The 17,816-nt window shown below is 38.7% G+C and overlaps 1 protein-coding gene across 2 annotated transcripts in view; it reads left to right on the top strand.

Annotated features, from left to right (window-relative positions):
* CTNNAL1 (catenin alpha like 1) overlaps positions 1-17,816 on the top strand; it is a 58,867-nt gene that overhangs the window by 29,427 nt on the left and 11,624 nt on the right. For both annotated transcript variants that reach the window (XM_060014366.1, XM_060014367.1), the window contains exons 6-11: positions 116-286; positions 3,202-3,402; positions 5,793-5,879; positions 8,953-9,111; positions 10,919-11,011; positions 14,203-14,353. In XM_060014366.1, the coding sequence (XP_059870349.1) occupies positions 116-286; positions 3,202-3,402; positions 5,793-5,879; positions 8,953-9,111; positions 10,919-11,011; positions 14,203-14,353 (862 nt within the window). The remainder of the gene's footprint in view (positions 1-115; positions 287-3,201; positions 3,403-5,792; positions 5,880-8,952; positions 9,112-10,918; positions 11,012-14,202; positions 14,354-17,816) is intronic.

The raw sequence follows: 17,816 nt of genomic DNA on the forward strand, positions 1-17,816 counted from the left end.
ACACGGGAGATTTTGGTAAAGAACCATTTTTATTAGCATGGCATATTCTCTGTAAGATTTTGTGTATTATGATATGGGCCAAATCTTAACATAAAAATTTTCAATTGTTTCAAAGACGTGTCTCAGGCATCCCAACTGTGAATCAGCCCATAAAAACAAAGAAGGAGTATTTGACAGAATGAAAGTGGCATTGGATAAGGTAATTGAAATTGTGACCGAATGCAAACCAAATGGAGAGACTGACATTTCATCTATCAGTATTTTTACTGGAATTAAGGAATTCAAGGTAAGAATAGAGAGAAAATATTTTGTTTTTTTCTTGCCATTTCAAAGAAGCATCATTATATGTAGTATCCATAGTTTTGTTTAATATTTTAGAATAGATGCTTCACAAAGGCAGATATTTGTCTTTAAAACAGTGCCACAGTGTACAAACTTAATACTCAGTAACATAAAGCTTAGGGTAGTTTGTACAGAGAACATGGGTCTAGGGTTATAGTAGCTGGTCTGGCCCTGTTCAGCTGTATGGTTTAGCTGTAGCCTCTTGTCCTCTGTTTAGAAGGGTTCCCTTCCCAGCTCTGGAGCAATGCCATACCATCATGGTTGATTACAGACAGCAGATCTGGAATCTGCTGGAATCCCTGCTCTTCCTTGCGCTATAGAATAGATACTTTGAGACTGTAGTAATAGTGATAGCATTAATGATGCTTGAAACTTTTAAATGAACAATAATACATGCTAACATTTATCAAGCACTTATTCTGTGCCAGCTCTGTGCTTTAAATGTGCGTGTGTGTGTGTGTGTGTGTGTGCGTGTGTGTGTGTGTGTGTGTATATCTCAATCTCACAAGAACTATTATTATTATTCCCATTATACTGTTGAGGAGACTGAGAAACAGAGATTAAGTAACTTGCTAGCTAGAAAGTACCAGAGTTAGGATTTGAAAGTTGGCAGCCTGACTCCAGAATACCCACCGTTTCAGGGCAGAACTCATCACAACTCAGAGATGGTGACAGTGCTCTTTAGTAGGAGTGGTGTCTAGTCGGGAAGACCCAGGGAATTGTCTAACACAACTCCCTCATTTAATAGGTGGGAGAACTAGGGCCCTGAGAAGTTCTCTAATATGCTAAGGGTTACCTCCCTCTCTAGTAGTCAGGGCTGTGACAGGGATGGTATTCTTTCCATCTAAGTAGGAACATGGGGTGGAAGAAAGTAATGGAAAGAACATTTATTTTTAGGCATCATGCTCTCTCAATAAGTATTTTCTCATTTAATCTCTAACTTCCCTTTTAGATGCATATTACTATACCCATGTTTTTGAGGAGGAAAGCTAATATGTGGTAGAACCCTTGTTTAGAACCAGGACTTTCTGATCCCAAAGTCCATGACCTTTCAGTTTACACCTCTGAGTCTGCTTATATGCTGTCTGTCCTACCCCACATCTCCTCCTGAGGGGGAGGAAGCTACAGGGACCAGTCATTCTTTCAGAGTTTTTATTACTGAAAGGAATCTTAGAGATAATTTTTCTAATTCTCTCTTTTTGCTAAGGCTGAAGGGATAGATGTCAAAGGTCAAAGGATAATAAGGAAACGAGTAGGGGTAGAGCCAGGTCTTTGGCCTCTTGACGCTGCATTTCTGGTTCCAGGCTAACTGAGGGCAGCGTGGTGCCTGTGGCCGCTGCTGGCAGCTCCAGCTGCTGATCTCTTCGCCAGCAGGCATTCTGCAGAGCAAAGCGATCGTGAATAGACTCAGTCTCACTGTCAGTGGTTATCTTCTTTGCATCTGTAGAGGGAAACTGGATACTTTATTCGTTACTTCGAATATATGAACAGATCTTATGAAAACATGCAAATAAGTGGCTTTCAAAAAAAAAACTCTACTAAGTTGCTGTTTAAAAACATATATATGTTCTCTTTAAAGGAAAATAAAAAAGTTTAACATAAATGGTATGTGGACTGATTTTTATGTTGTAATTCTGTTTAAATCCTCAAATTCTTAGGTTCTCATTGTCAATTCCATACCTCACTTTTATCCATGTTCTTTCCTAGCTTAAAAAAAAAAGAAAAATCCTGTCTCCATAGAACAGAGTGATTACTGGAGATAACTTGGGCCAGGAGGAGAAGGGGAAGCTATTACTTCCCTGTGGCCTCTCGACCTTCCCAAATCTTGGTATTTTCAGGGATCATGTTAAAATGGGTCATATGTAAGGATTAATTTGGAATGATAGTTGTGAAAGGACTTTGAAGTGTGAAACAAGTGTAAGTTATCCTTATCAGAGCAAGAATTGTGCCCACAATCATGATCATCACCACCTACTGCCTCTCAGCCCAGGTTGTTTCTGTGACATATTTCAAGGGCTAGAGGTTAAATAAGGTTGAAGTGACATAGCATATCTCAGAAAGCTGAGAGAGAGAGAAAATTGTACTAGTGAACATGTGTTCGTCACACCTTCAGGGAACTCTAAGCACAGGCTGGCTGAAGTGAAAGAAGGTTTAGGAACTCAGAGAGATGAAATAGACTGTTAGAAAGATATGTAAAGACAAGACCCTGGAAGGTTTTATGTTATGCGGTACAAGTTTGGGCTTGGTTTCATAGGTGTTGAGCCAATTAGAGGGAGGTGGCAATATCTGAAGAGGTACATTTTAGAAAGATGATTGAGGTCCCCTGGTAGAGAATGTTTTGGTCAGGGAGGTACTGTTGGGGACATAAGACAAAATGTAGGGAGACTAGTTTTGCTGAATTAATGAAGGAAAAATTGATGCTTTTCCTAGTCCCTTCTATACCCCATACCTTCCACACCATTCCCCCTGGGCTCAACACATTCATTTTTGGCTGTAACATCTTCCAGGACTGTGCCTTGGCATTTTGTCAGATACAAATCCTTTACCTGGAAGCTGGTTCATTTTTCCTACCAGTTGCTACATGATAATGCTCCTTCTGCCTTAGTATTCATTGATCTTGTAGAAATGCTTTGTTAACGACTATAGTAATAAAGCTCCACACGGCCATTGGTGGCTCTCAAGCAATGTGTCCTCCTGGGTTAGTGGACAATAAAGTCATCCCTGGGTGCTGTATTTCTCCTGAGCTTTCAGACAGGGAAAGAAATTGCTAGCGTCTTCCTGGGCCCTGGGAGAAAGTACAGCCCATCTGGTTAGGTGGGAATGTTGACTCATGTGGATGTATATGCTTTTTGTTCTCAGATGAATATTGAAACTCTTCGGGAGAATCTTTATTTTCAGTCAAAAGAGACTCTCTCTGCGATGCTGGACGCCCTCTTGGAGCGCACAGAGGACTTTACTGATTGTGCCTATACCAGCCACGAGCACAGGGAACGCATCTTGGAACTGTCAGCTCAGGCCAGGATGGAACTGCAGCAGTTAATTTCTGTGTGGATTGAAGCTGTAAGAGCTTTATTTCATCAAAGTAAATCTTCTGTAATAGCTTTTCCCTGGAGCCCTGAGAGTTGTGGCAGGCGCCGTCACCACCAGGAGTGTGAATGTGGTCCAGAGTGGGCCAAGGGTGTCTCATTCCTTTTCTGCCCCCTACTTGGCCAAAGCATCCTTCCCATAAGCACTCACGGTATTCTAGGCCTGTTGTTTCTCATCCTGGCCAGTCTGGATTCTGCCACCATCACCATCACTAGTTCACCCTGTCGTCCCCACTCTTCCACCAGACTCACCTCTGGAAAATTCCTCCCCAAAATCCTTCTTCAGAGTGAAGAGCAGAGGTTCAACCAAGCCTAGAGGTTCTTGGAACCTGAGTCTTACTGCTGGAGCCGTTCAGATGTGAACAGTTCTTAACTCTGAGGACAGCTGATTTATAGACACAAGGATTTAGAAAACGTATTGAGGTTTAGATGCAATGAAGACCAGGGTAGATCCAGCTGGCAGGTGAAAGATTTTTCACTTTCGCACAGATTCCTGGTCTCAGACTGGCGGGCAGCCCCTTTAAGAGCCTTAAACAGGCTGCTGGTGCACTTCAAACGTGGGAGTTATTTGGGCAAGAGTGGCAAGGACTGACAGAAGTGGTACAACACAGGAGGTGTGCACCCAATCTCTTCTAGAGCGTGGATTACAGATTTGAAAGGTAGAGCCCTGAGACATGTCTCTGGCACCATTTATTTATTTCTTAGGCCTAGGATATGTCAAAAAAGTATTTAACATGGTTTACAACATACAGCATGGATAGAACAAATCTGGAAATCATGGACAAAAGCTTAGGCAGTAAAGATGAAGAAGGGTGAATGTGCCTGAGAGGGTCCAGCAGTCTGCTTCCTTGTGAAGAGATTGATTTATGAATGTAGTATAAATCACAGATTTCCCTCATATTTTCTTGGCATCACAATATTGCAAATGCTCATATTAACAGGAAAACTTAACTATGGTAGAATGGTGTCAGGGATAAAAGCAGTATTTTGTGTTTAGTTTGAATTGTCTATGTGATATCTAATCTGAAGTGTAGATGGCTTCAGAATTAAATTTTAAGCCCAACATGCAATATAAAGAGTTTCTGTGAGGAAGCGCTGTCTGTGTTGGGCATCCAGTTCTATCAATACTTAAATTTGCAGTTAGCACCTTTCACATGTTTCACAAGCACTTGGATCTCTGATTCTGCATGTCAGATGTATTGTTCATTCATTCACTTTTTTAGCAGTTGTCACTGAGTACCTTTTATATGCCGGGCACCGAAAATCTAAAGATGAATAAGATAAAATCTTTGCCTGTAAGAATTTTGCAATGTAGAAAAATGTGGGAAGGTGTGAAACGAGTACAAAGTACAGATCATGTGTTGAGAGGGTTTAAAGGAGGTTGAATTTGTATTTATCTAGAGGAATCAAGAAGCTTCATGAAGAGATTGACATTTAACTGATTTATTCATTCAAAGAGTTGAATACCTGCTACCTTCCATTTGCTGTGCCAGGTATTGTGCATTCAGTGGTGAGCAGAATAAATGTGATCCCAGCCTTCACAGAGCTTACCAAGACCTAGTGAGGAAAATAGGCTTTAAATAACAACAACAACAAAAATCAAAAGTACGTATGTAATTGCAAACTAGGATGATTACTTAGAGAAAAGGTTAGGGTAAGAAGAGGGTCTAATCTAAATTGTGTGATCTAAGAAGGCCTTTCTGAGAAAGAAACATTTATGTAAGGACTTGAAGATGAATAGGGTTTTAATTTTTATCTAGGTTAAGAATGAAGAGATGAGAATTCCAGGCAGAAGGTAAAACAGATTAGTTTTAGACATGATAAATTTATTAAAGAAAATTAGATTTAAAAAATTCACCTGTTTAGAGTAGAAAAATGTAACTAAATAAAAATTCTCTTTTCCACTCTAACCATAAACAGATGAATTTAAAAAATCTACTTTTTTTTTTAACTAAACAAATTGAGTTTATTAATTAATTTATTTTTGCTGTGTTGTGTCTTCGTTTCTGTGCGAGGGCTTTCTTTAGCTGTGGCAAGCAGGGGCCACTCTTCATCACGGTGTGCAGGCCTCTCACTATCGCGGCCTCTCTTGTTGCGGAGCACAGGCTCCAGACGCGCAGGCTCAGTAGTTGTGGCTCACAGGCCTAGTTGCTCTGCGGCATGTGGAATCCTCCCAGACCGGGGCTCGAACCCGTGTCCCCTGCATTAGTAGGCAGATTCTCAACCACTGCGCCACCAGGGAAGCCCTACTTTTCTTATAGTTCACAGATGATATTAAAAATTTATTATGTTTGTAGTTTGAGTAAAATTGGAATTACAAGATGAAAAAGACAACTCTTCACATGTACTTTTAAAACTTTTTAGCAAAGAAAGAAAACAAAGAGCATCGATGAAGAACTGGAACTCGCTATATTGAAAATCAGTCACAGCCTCAATGAACTTAAGAAAGAAGTAAGTACAGTTTGAAATCTAGCCTCTTTTAATTCTTTGCAAGTTGTCGTGTTGTATGGTATATATAAAATGCCTTAGCATTAGTATGTTCCTGTGCCCAGAAAATGTTTGTAAAGTTTTCCTTTGACCTAGTTATTTTGAAGCCACTGTTTTATTAGTGCCATCATTCTCAAAGCTTGTACACAAATGTTTATAACAGCCCGAAACTGGAAACAATCTAAATTTCCAGGGAATTCCCTGGTGGTCCAGTGGTTAGGACTTCACGCTTTCACTGCCAAGAGCGTGGGTTCAATCCCTGGTTGGGGAACTGAGATCCTGCAAGTGGTGCGGTATGGTCAAATAAATAAATAAATAAATAAATAAATAAATATCCATCAACAGGGGAATCAATAAATGAATTTTGGTATAACTATATCAAATGCTATTCAGCAATAAAAAAGAACACTATCGATACGGGCAATAACATGGATGAATTGCTTAAACGTTACACTGAGTGAAAGAAGTCAGACAGAAAAGTGTGTGTGTGTAATTCTATTTAGAAAAAATTCTTAAAAAGGCCAAACTGATTTATAGTGACGGAAACCAGGTCAGTGACTGCTGGGGTCAAAAGGGGGGATACTTACTACAAAGGGGCATGGGAGAACTTTTTGTGCTAATGGAAGTGTCGTAAATATTGATTATGGTGGTAGTTAACTTGGGTGTAAATGTTTGTCAAAACTCATCGAACTGTACCCTTGGTACATTTTGTTGTATATAAATTATACCTTAATAAAGTTGGTATTTTAAAATGTTCTTTTGGCTGTGAAGATTTCCCTGTTCCCTGGATGAAAACTTTATCATCTAATGACTTATTTGGTCACTCTTAGGTAATTGAAAGTCACTTTAAGTCAGGGCTTTGTGAACTACAGCCAGGCTGTTTTTATAAATAAAGTTTTTTGGGGGGACACAGTTCTGCCCATTTGAGTTGGGTAGTTGCGACTATGTGGCCTGAAAATCCCAAAATATTTACTCTCTGGCCCTCTACAGAAAATGTTCACCAATCCCTGCTTTAGGTCGTAAAACACAAACTCAGTTCAAAAATGAGAATGTTCATTCCAATATATTAATCAGTATTTTTTTTTTTGCGGTATGTGGGCCTCTCACTGTTGTGGCCTCTCCCGTTGCGGAGCACAGGCTCCAGGCTCCGGACGCGCAGGCTCAGCGGCCATGGCTCACGGACCCAGCCGCTCCGCGGCATGTGGGATCTTCCCAGACTGGGGCACGAACCCATGTCCCCTTTATCGGCAGGCGGACTCTCAACCACTGCGCCACCAGGGAAGCCCTATTAATCAGGATTTTGATTCATTCAATTGTAGGGCTTTGCTCCTGTTCCCCACTCCTCTAGCCCGCCTAGGGCTTTTGGGGGAAGTGTGGTCTCTTGTCGCTCTTTCAGGCCCTTCATCTCCTATTATCTAGCTTCTGTTCCAGATCTTTGCCAGGTTGTGACACGGGGAAAGAAGAGAGGAAGTGGGGAGTTCTTAGTGCCCGGTGCCCTTATGAGATGCACTGGGCTCGAAGATGTTTAAAGCTGACTTTCTCTGTCGTGAATACTTGAGTGCTCTTCAGAGGCTTTCCTGGTGCCTCCCCTGACCAGCCCCTTACTTTGTAACTTCTGTGCCACTTTGCTCCCTCCATTTTGGGGTGTGCCTGGGAGGGGACTCACAGCAAGCACCAGAAAGACCCTCCTCACAAAAACCTTTCTTCTCTCTTATCTCTAATTTCTTTGTTCTTTTATATTTTTTAAGAGAGTCAAGGGCTCAAGAGAATGAATTGGTTTGGGAGAGTTTCATATATAAATTATCTGGTGACGTTTCATTGACCTCTGTTGAAACCTTCATTTAACATCCTATTAAACATTAGAAGGATATGGTCTTCTATGGTTTAAAAAAAGCCTACTCATTTTTTCCAGCCTATTCAATTTAAACTAAACTGTTGTTAAGACTGTGACTATCAGTTGAACATAAAATCTTTTGGTGATAGCCTGAGTGGCTTTCCATAAGCTTCATTTTCCTTACCTCTGAAATGGGTATAATAACATCAACCTAGAAGAATTTTTATAAGGATTAAGGGAGATAATGTCTGTAAAGCTACTTACAGTACCTTGCACAGAGCAGGAATTTCATGTTTATTCACCCTTCTTGCCTTGGAGTTTGTAAGTAGTCTCCAGAACCATTTGTAAGATTTATGGGACCTTGAACAAGTCACTCAGTCTCTAGGGACCTGTTTCATAGTTTGTAAAATAAAAGACTGGCATTAGCTATTTTCTATGACCCTGATGGTTAAACAAAATCTTTTGAATTCTTATGTGCATTTAATTTCCAAAGGAAAATGCATTTTAATGTCTTTGTTTCTGACTGTAATTATTCTCACTTGATTTGGTGAATGTGGACTACCCTATTGTTAATTTTGTACAAAGTCCTGCAATTTGAATGGACATTGGATTACTTCCAGGAAAAAAAGAATCACTTCATTCAAATAGGCTTAATTAAAAATCAGATTTTCCTTAGGACAATGTTATTAAAAATGATCTCTTTCTGGTGAACCCCAAAATAACCTGTCATAACATTTTTTAAAAAAGGCAGGATAAGGAGAAGAAAAGATTTTGGAGTTAAATAGTATGCAAAGATGTTCAGTGAGAGTGAGCAATGCTTAAAATCCATTCCACCTAAAGTTAAATAAAACCTTGAGGTTTTCATTATCCTTTTATCCATCATTTCTCCTGTGACCGAAGAGTTAGACAGAAAAGCTGTGGATAGCAATATAAACTGAGCCCCCGAGGGAAGGGGTTGTGTCCTACTTGTCATGTATGTCCAGCCTTTAGTTCAGTTCCTGTGATAATGTAGGTATTTAATAAAATTTGTTGAATATATATTTTATATATACATATATATATATACACACCCTTCAGCAGATCAAGTGGGACTGATGTGAGGTTGCTACTCTTTAGTTTTTAAAGTACTCATGAGGTTTTTGGTCACAAAACCTTATTGTTTGTTGTCTTTTTTTCATTACCCTTCACTCCCCACATCTGCAGCTTCATAGTACAGCAGTTCAGCTGGCAGCAGATCTGGTAAAATACCACGCTGATCATGTGGTTCTCAAAGCATTAAAACTTACTGGAGTAGAAGGAAATTTAGAAGGTTTGGCTGAATATGCCTGCAAACTCTCTGAACAGAAAGAGCGGCTTGTTGAGGTGAGCAATAGGTTGCTTGTTAAAGAAACTGTAGTTTAATGAAAGCTGTACTATCATCAAGTAATATTAACACAAATACAGTTTTTGGTTTACTCATAAGAGGGTTTTCTCTCTTGCCTTTGGAATTTTAAAAATATCATGTTTATCTGTTCTTAAAACAATTTGTCCTCTAAAACAAAACAATAAAAAATGCTAGAACCCACAAATGCCCTTCTTAACCTCCTTCCTTATTCCATCAAAGAGATTAGATCTTGGAGTAGAGCAGTGGAGATACATCGTATGACCCTGTTTGTATTTGAATCTTTTGAGTCTCAGCAGGAAAGAGATGGCACGTTCAAATTAGGTTAATCTTAAGAGGGTTTAACAAAGGAGCCATTTACAATTGCATGGATAGGATGTGGGGAAACCATGAGAGTACAGGAATTGGGGTTAGTGACAGCAGAGCTGGTACTACTCCTACAACCAAATTAACGGGGGGAGTGAGTGGTTTCTGGAAACTGGAAGGGCACAGAGTCCTTCAGAGAGCCTTGAGTAGTTGTGGTTTCAGGACTAGACACAGAGACAGCCCACGGCAGCCTGCAGGGAAAGAGCATGAGAATAAAGGCCCTTACCCTCCAAATCCCTGCTGCTGTATTGCTGGGGCTTCCCATTGGCCAAACAGCTGTAGACCACATAGGTCAGTCTCCCAAGAAGGAAAAAGAGTGGATATGGAGGGACAAAGAGAAGACATCCAGCACAGTATTCCTTCTCGGAATCTCTCCTGTTGTGCCCAAATCTTTGTTATGTGTTACTGATGCATAACCTGCCCCTTTTGTTATAATTCCAATTATTGATTGATATTGTAAGCCTTCTACCTATTGAGAATGTCAGACATCTGCTAGTAAAGAAATGTATACTTAACCCATGTGCACGTGAAGAATATATCCCCTTGTATATATGAGGTACGTCCCAGCCAACATGTATATTAATGCACAGATATGAACCATCTAGCTGTGTTCATATTATCTAATGTCCCATGCTCACTGAATCTCACATACTAATGGTTAGAAGGAACTTTTAGACTAAGCTTAGCTTCCTCTCCTTTATTTGTTTACATCTGAAAACTACTAGGGAGCATTCTTAAAATGACTGTGGATACATCTCCTTTTAAAAATAGATCTGATGCTGTTTTGTTTATAAATCAAGTATTATGACTGCAGGCAAACTTGCTAATTATAGGAATCCTGCAGCAAATCTTTTTAAAAAGTGAAAAAAAAATTTTCCCTAATTTTCTGTTTTAAGCCTCAAGAAATTATTGAAAAATTATTTTCAAAAATTTTCACTGATACAGGCTCTTTACTCATTATATCAGTCTTGCCTAATCCAGTGTTATCTCCAGTAAAAGGTGTGTTAATTGACAGGGAGAAGTGTTATTTGTTGGCAGAAAGAATGTGTAGCTTGTGGTAACTGACATAGTTTAGCTGAGAGACCTTGGATAAGTCCTTCTCTGAGCCACGTTTCCTCATATGTGAAATATGTGGGCACTGCAAGGTCCTTTCAGGATTCCTCTTGATTCTAATATTCTGTGACCACCTTGCCATGATCAGATAGGAAGTGGAAACACTAGGGTATATGCTAATAAACCCGTATTTGTCCCTGCTTTGCTCCTAGAGAATCCGTTGGTAACCAATGCAATATTATAATAATCTTATTAATGTACAAATTTATTTTTATAGGTTTTAATGTTTTATTTTCTTTGTTAATTATAAAATGATGCTATGTATTGTGAAGAATGAGAAAGTTGAACTGTAGAAATGGTTTTTTGTAGACCTGTCGATTGTTGAGACATGTGTCTGGGACAGAACCTCTTGAAATAACCTGTATACATGCAGAGGAGACATTTCAGGTGACTGGCCAGCAGGTATGATCAACAGCAGATCGTTCCTTCCATATTATGTTTTATCTGAGTGTCATAACAAATTGTGCACAAGGAAGACACAAATGGTTTTGCATAACTACGGGCCAAATCTACTGAGCGAAATGAAGGTAATGGAATTTTTGTTGGTAGTGTGCCAGAACATTCCATTGGATTATCTGGTCATCTGGCAAATTAGAGATTGGCCCATTTAATTGATGCCCTAGTTTATATCTATTTAATTGAAGCCGTTTACAATACAGGTCGTTATAACATGTTTGAAAACTAAGTTATCATTATGTGATAAGCCATAAAAATACTCACATGTTTTGACCCAATAATTCCTAAGGACACAAGGAGATTAAAAGAAAAATAAAAATAATACTTGTTACATTACTTATAATAAGATTCAGTTGGAAGCAAAGTAACAATCTTAAGTTAGGTAAATAATATAGTATGATGTTATAGTAATAATTTTGATAACTAGAATTAGCAACATCAAAAAATGTTTCATTAAAATGTTAGGTGACAAAAGCAGGATACAGATTTGTTTATATGCTATAATTGCTACTATATAAAATGTACATATATAAGAAAATGACTATAAGAATGTGCAGAAATGAAAGTTCTGCTTGTTAGGGAGAATTGTGAGTTATTTTTTCTGAATTCTCTATAATATTACTTCGTTTTTATAATTTTCAAAAGCATTTTAACAATTGATATCGTATTTAATACTGTCTGTCAAATTAAGGGAAAAAGGGAGGGACAGAAGTTCCTTTCCCTTTTAGGTCTAAGCTCTGAAATACGATTTACCAGGTGTATTTGTTTCATTCATCATGGCAGCCAAAAGGACTTACTCCTTATTGCATTATTGGATGGTAGATGTCGAGCTCCTGGATTTATAGTTGAGAACAGCAAAAGCAACTTAGAGACAAAGGTGGTGTGTGCCCTCTAGCAGACCCAAGTTGGATGCTGGAAGGATGTTTATACTCCCCGTGGAGAACAGTATCAAAGCTTCTCACGGAAACAGGAACTATCTGAGTGACCCTCAGCAGTGACCATCGGCTGAGCATTTTATTATAACCAGAGGATCTCTGTTTATTGGGAGAAACCAAGGCTTCAATATTTACTTGTCCATTTGGGAGTCATACTACTTGCCTTGGCCATAAATGTATTTCAGTAGAGCTAAAGTTTGACTCTCCTGCCATATACAATCAGCTCTTGTTATCCTCAGGCCCTGCTTGCTATATCCTCAGGCCCTACTTGCTATTTGGTTGTAATTCTCTGCTTACTGTTTTCATTGCAGCAGGGATATTAGGAAAAGTATATTTTCTTTTCCAGGATGGTGATAGATAGAGCCTGCTGTCAATTTCTGTAACTTGAGAAGCTTTTTCTATTCCCATAGCTTCAGCTTTTATTCCTAGTCTTGACTATCTGTCTCACAAAGGGATAATTTAAGAAAACAGAGCATGCCTCTAGGAGAATTTATATTACTTCTGGACACCTCTGCTTTAGCAATGTCATTTTTATATTTCCTTTACAATGTTACAGCATATCCAGGGCACAGTGGAACAGTTTCCACACTGTACAGTGGCTCCTGGTTGAGAAGGTGACACTGCTGCATCTAGCTTGTAGTGCATGGCGAGCCATTTGCCCACCTTCCCTGAAGATGGGGAACCTTGTTCTACTCTGAAAGCTGCCACCTGCTTGTCAAGCCTGTGCCTGTGGGACTATGCTCACCCAGGAGGAGCGCCTAGGTCTAATTCTCTCGAAGGCAGCCTGACTCTGACCATAGCAGTTTCTTTTCTTTATTTTTAAATTGAAGTATAGTTGATTTACAATGTTGTGTTAGTTTTCTAGTGTACAGCAAAGTGATTCCGTATATATATATATATATATATATATATATATATATATTTAGTTAGTTAGTTAGTTTTTCTTTCTCGTATTCTTTTCCATTACATATCAGTTTCTGAAACCTCTTCAGTGACTTCCTATCTCACTCAGAGTAAAGTCCATCTTTACTGTGCGTGTTTCTCCATCACGTGGCCATTGGTGACCTTCCTTTTTTTTGATGTCAGTCCAGTCACACTGACCTACTGGCTGTTGTTAAAATGTATCAGAAATGTTCCCGCCTTATTCCCAAACGACTTTCCCTAGGTTTCCCTGTGACTCCCTCACCTTCTTCAGTTCTTTGCTTACATGCCACCTTTGCAAGTGACCACCTAACTTAAAATACTGTGACTGCCTAACACCCTCCATCCTCCTTACCCTTTGTTTTTGTACATATCGTTCATCATCTAAGATATTTCATAATTTACTTACATGTTTTTAATTACCTGTCTCCCCACATTATAATATGAGCCCCATGAAGAGAGGAACATTTATTTGTTTCGAATGAAACAACTGTTTCCCCAGCACCTGGAACATGGGTACAGTGCTGGGCATACAGCAGGTGAATGAAGAGTCATATATTAGTTACTTGGTACCTTTGAGTCTCAGTTTCTCCAGCTGTAAAATGGGAACACTGCTTATTGAGAAGGATAGTATTTTGTTTGTGTTTTTGAGGATTAATACTAATGTATATCAAGCACCTATCACAGTACCTCAAGGATATATCTACCGTGTCCTCATAGGTGTATGCGTATGTTACTACTACTACCACCATCACTACCACTACCAGTACTAATACCGATTCTGCTACCTCTACAACTACTACCGCTGCTACTACCAGTACCAGTACTAATACCAATACTGCTACTACCATCACTACTACTATCATCACTATGACTACTGCTACCACCACTACTGCCACCATTACTACCACTGTTACTAATACTACCACTACTACACCATCTCTTCTTCTGCAGTATACAGTACACTCTTTGTAGTCAGAGTATAACTCTGAATTATGCTATGGAAATAACTTTGTTGAAACAGAACTTTCCTTGAATAAAGATAATTGCTCCCTGAATAAAGGCTTATATATAATAATGCCTACTATTTATCTATAGATAAGATTATAAGAAACAGTAAGTTTTGTATGTCCATACTGCCCAACATGGGGCTTATGTGTGGAAATTGCTTTGTAGTTGTGCTATTGAGTGATATGAACAGTACAGGCTTAAGTTTGATTTCCAGTATGATTCTGAGAGGTAAGATTTTGAAACTCACACCTGTGTATATTGTTTCTTTAGATAATTTCTGCTGCTGAAACTTTGACATTGCATCCATCTAGTAAAATTGCTAAAGAAAATCTAGATGTATTCTGTGAAGCCTGGGAATCCCAAATTAGTGACATGTTAACACTGCTGAGAGAAATCAATGATGTGTTTGAAGGAAGACGAGGTGAGAAACTGTCTATATATTGAAATATGTTAGTATTTTAATGTAACTATTAGTTTTTTAATGTCAAACCTCAGATGCAAAATGAATAACTTGTTATAACCCCACTGGGTTATTTTTATAGTAAAGTATCTCCCACAAAAAATTATAAAAATATTATTTGTCCTTCATTTTAGTATCAAAGCAATAAAATTTGTTGTACAACAGTATAGTAGATTCCTTTGAATTAATATTAACAATCTAGTTTTCTTATTGAAATTGTCATTTTTATATTTCTTATAAATTGTTTTTTAGTTTTAGTACAAATGCTCTTCTGTAATACAATAATTCTCTGATGTAATTCTACTAACTTCATAATGAAATGAATGTAGTTATTTGATTTTCGAATTGCTTTCCTTCCACTTGGATGGAATCTCTTTCCTTGATGACTACGTAATCTTGGAATATTTCCTTTGGTGGGTAAGTTCATTGGTATTTCTACAACATGTAGAATAGCACCATACCGTGTACAGAAGGCATAATTTTTACTCTTTATTTTAACATCAACTTGGAGTTTTGTTTATTTCCCATTGTACTGTGTATCCAGTTATCTATGTTCATGTGTTTTTATGTATTTCCTTTCTAATGGCTTCTGTTAGTGTCAAGCATGTTTGTTTTTTAAATTAAGATGTCAATTAAAGTCATAATAACATCAAATTACATATTTATTTTTACTGATTATGAACATCTAAACATTTCATTTTTTAAAAAACACCCATTTAGGGTAATTGCTGATTTGCTTAAAAATCAGGGAATGGTAGACTTTGTAGATATTACGTAATTTGTAATGTGTAATAAATGCTTACCATGCTTCTGCATTTAAAGATTTCTGTGATAGCTAGTCTGAATGGCATATCATTTTGATGCTTTGATAAAGTACTTACAGCTGCATGTTTTTTTATTTTATAAATTTATTTATTTACTTTTGGCTGTGTTGGGTCTTCATTGCTATGCGCGGGTTTTCTCTAGTTGCGGCTAGCAGGGGCCACTCTTCATTGCGGTGCGCGGGCTTCTCATTGCCGTGGCTTCTCTTGTTGCGGAGCACGGGCTCTAGGTGCTAGTTGTGGCACAGGCTCAGTGGTTGTGGCTCGTGGGCTTTAGAGTGCCGGCTCAGTAGTTGTGGCGCACAGGCTTAGTTGCTCCGCGGCATGTGGGATCTTCCCGGACCAGGGATCAAACCCATCTCCCCTGCATTGGCAGGCGGATTCTTAACCACTGCACCACCAGGGAAGCCCCGCTGCATGGGTTTTTATGTGAGGCAAGTTTTATATATTAAAAGGTAAATTGATATAATTGATCCATATTTAAAGAAGAATGATCACTTTGCCATAAGACTTGTTTAAGAAATGAAGAGAAGACGCTTCCTGGTCTTTCTGAGCGCTAGACTAGCGTCCCCTACAGATAGACCAGAATTGAAACAGGAAAATCCTATACTTATTTTTGGCCTGTGTGGTCACTGTGGTTTCTTTTACTTTCAAACTGGATATTATGTAAATGATCTCTTCTTTAGGTTTGAGTAACCTGTCCCCCACAAATCAGGGTTATCTTAACTTCCTAAGTGCTGAACAGAAGTTCCTCTTTAGGTGGGACACTGCTGCCTTTGATCAATGGGACACCCATTGTTTAACTGGTAGTATCTTGCTGTTCAGAGGCATCCTTACTTATGTGGAGTTAATTGAGATAGAGTTGCTTAATTTCTTTTATTGCTTTATTTTCTTTTATTTTTTTTTCCTGACTGTTATCATGAAGCTCATAAGAATAGCTTTTCCGCCAAGAAGCCCAACTCTGAGTCAGCCACCGTTGACTGAACTGAGTCCAGTGGCACAGTGCTGCTCTTCCTGTTCTGTATGGTTATTAGGACGGGGCTGCCTGTTTCCTCGCACCTGCCCACTGCAAAGGACAGAGTGTATTCTTCAGATTCTGGTTTCTCTTTGCTACTGGTATAACTCATATTATAACTATTACTGGAAAACCTTTGCTCTATTTTAGCCACTTTAGTTCTGCTCTGCATATCTTGACTCTCCTGACTAGGAAACTTAGATACGTTTGCAAGTGTCAGTTAGCCAAACAATTAAGTAGCAAACGACATGCTAAGCAATGAAAAAGAGCCTTTAGTGTTCACATATTTGAAGTTCGTCTGAGAGCTAGGTTATTGTCCCCTTACCCGGAGACCCTTCGATTTCATAATAGGGCCTCCTGGGATTGTTTAAAGAACTCAAAAATCAATATTTGTCTTCCTCCCTTTCTGCCTTCATCCAGTTCTGCCTTCAGGGAGGCCATGGCCTTTGTATTAGAAGGGACCTAGATCAAAAAGACTCCACCTTTCCTTAGTGACAAGTATGTATCAACATTTAGAATTTGAGATTATCTTAGACAAATAAACGTCAAAAAGAAGCTTTCTCTCATAGCCTGCAGATTCTATCCCTTATTTAAGGAAGCTGAATTTCCTTTGTTATATTTGAACCATCTTGAAGTTTATCGGACTAAGCTTCAGTTTATAGGGACGTACCAGGTTCCATAGCTCTGCACCTACTTCATTGCTTGGCAGACTGGACGCGTGAGGTGCTGTTCACTGAAATGGGGCGAACAGGAAGAGGAACATGCTTGTGGATAAACATGAGCTTACTTGGGGGATGTATGAGTCGGGAACAAGGGAGTGATCCATCCAGACAAGAGATGATGGGGCCATGATAGTGGAAATGAAGATAAGAGGACTGAGTGAAGAATTTTATAAGTAATATTAGTATGATTTGATGATTAATTGAATGTAGAGGTAAGGGAGAGTTTGAGGATAACAACTGGGTTTGGTCTAATCCAAATTCGAAAATACCCCAGTCCTACTCCTGAGGTTAGTTAATAATCTGCCTAGCCTTTAGTGGTTAGGGATTCATTTTAAGTGGCTCTGGGGACATGAATTTTTTTCTGATGGATCATGCCATATAAAGCCCCTTTCAGAACCAAAAAAGCTAATTATAAGAACTTCTAATGAGGCATAATATTGCACACCTTCAGAGAAATAATGAGGCTTTCCTGTCCTTGGGGGATTAGCTTTATTTGGTAGAGATGCAGAAAAGCTCTGGATATTGAAAATGGACAGCAGTTAGGTTGTCATGAGATTATTTTGCTATCCTCATGGGCTGAGAGGGCCTTTGAACTTAATTCTGGACTTAATTTATCTGGAGGTGTAAACTCAGAAGTAAAGATGGCACAAGTGTCATGTTGATTTAGGGAGTATTAAACAAAGGATTTAGGGAGTATTAAACTTATAATACCCCTGTGAAGACAGTGCTTCAAAGACAATTCTGTACGTCAAAGTCTGTACCAAATATTTTTTTTTCATGTTCTCCAACCAAATTACAATTTTATTTCTCAGTCACATGTAATTAATAGACTAAATTATCAAAACTAATGTGCTAACATTTCTGTT

Source organism: Delphinus delphis, chromosome 6, assembly GCF_949987515.2.
Source record: "Delphinus delphis chromosome 6, mDelDel1.2, whole genome shotgun sequence".
Lineage (NCBI taxonomy): Eukaryota > Metazoa > Chordata > Mammalia > Artiodactyla > Delphinidae > Delphinus > Delphinus delphis.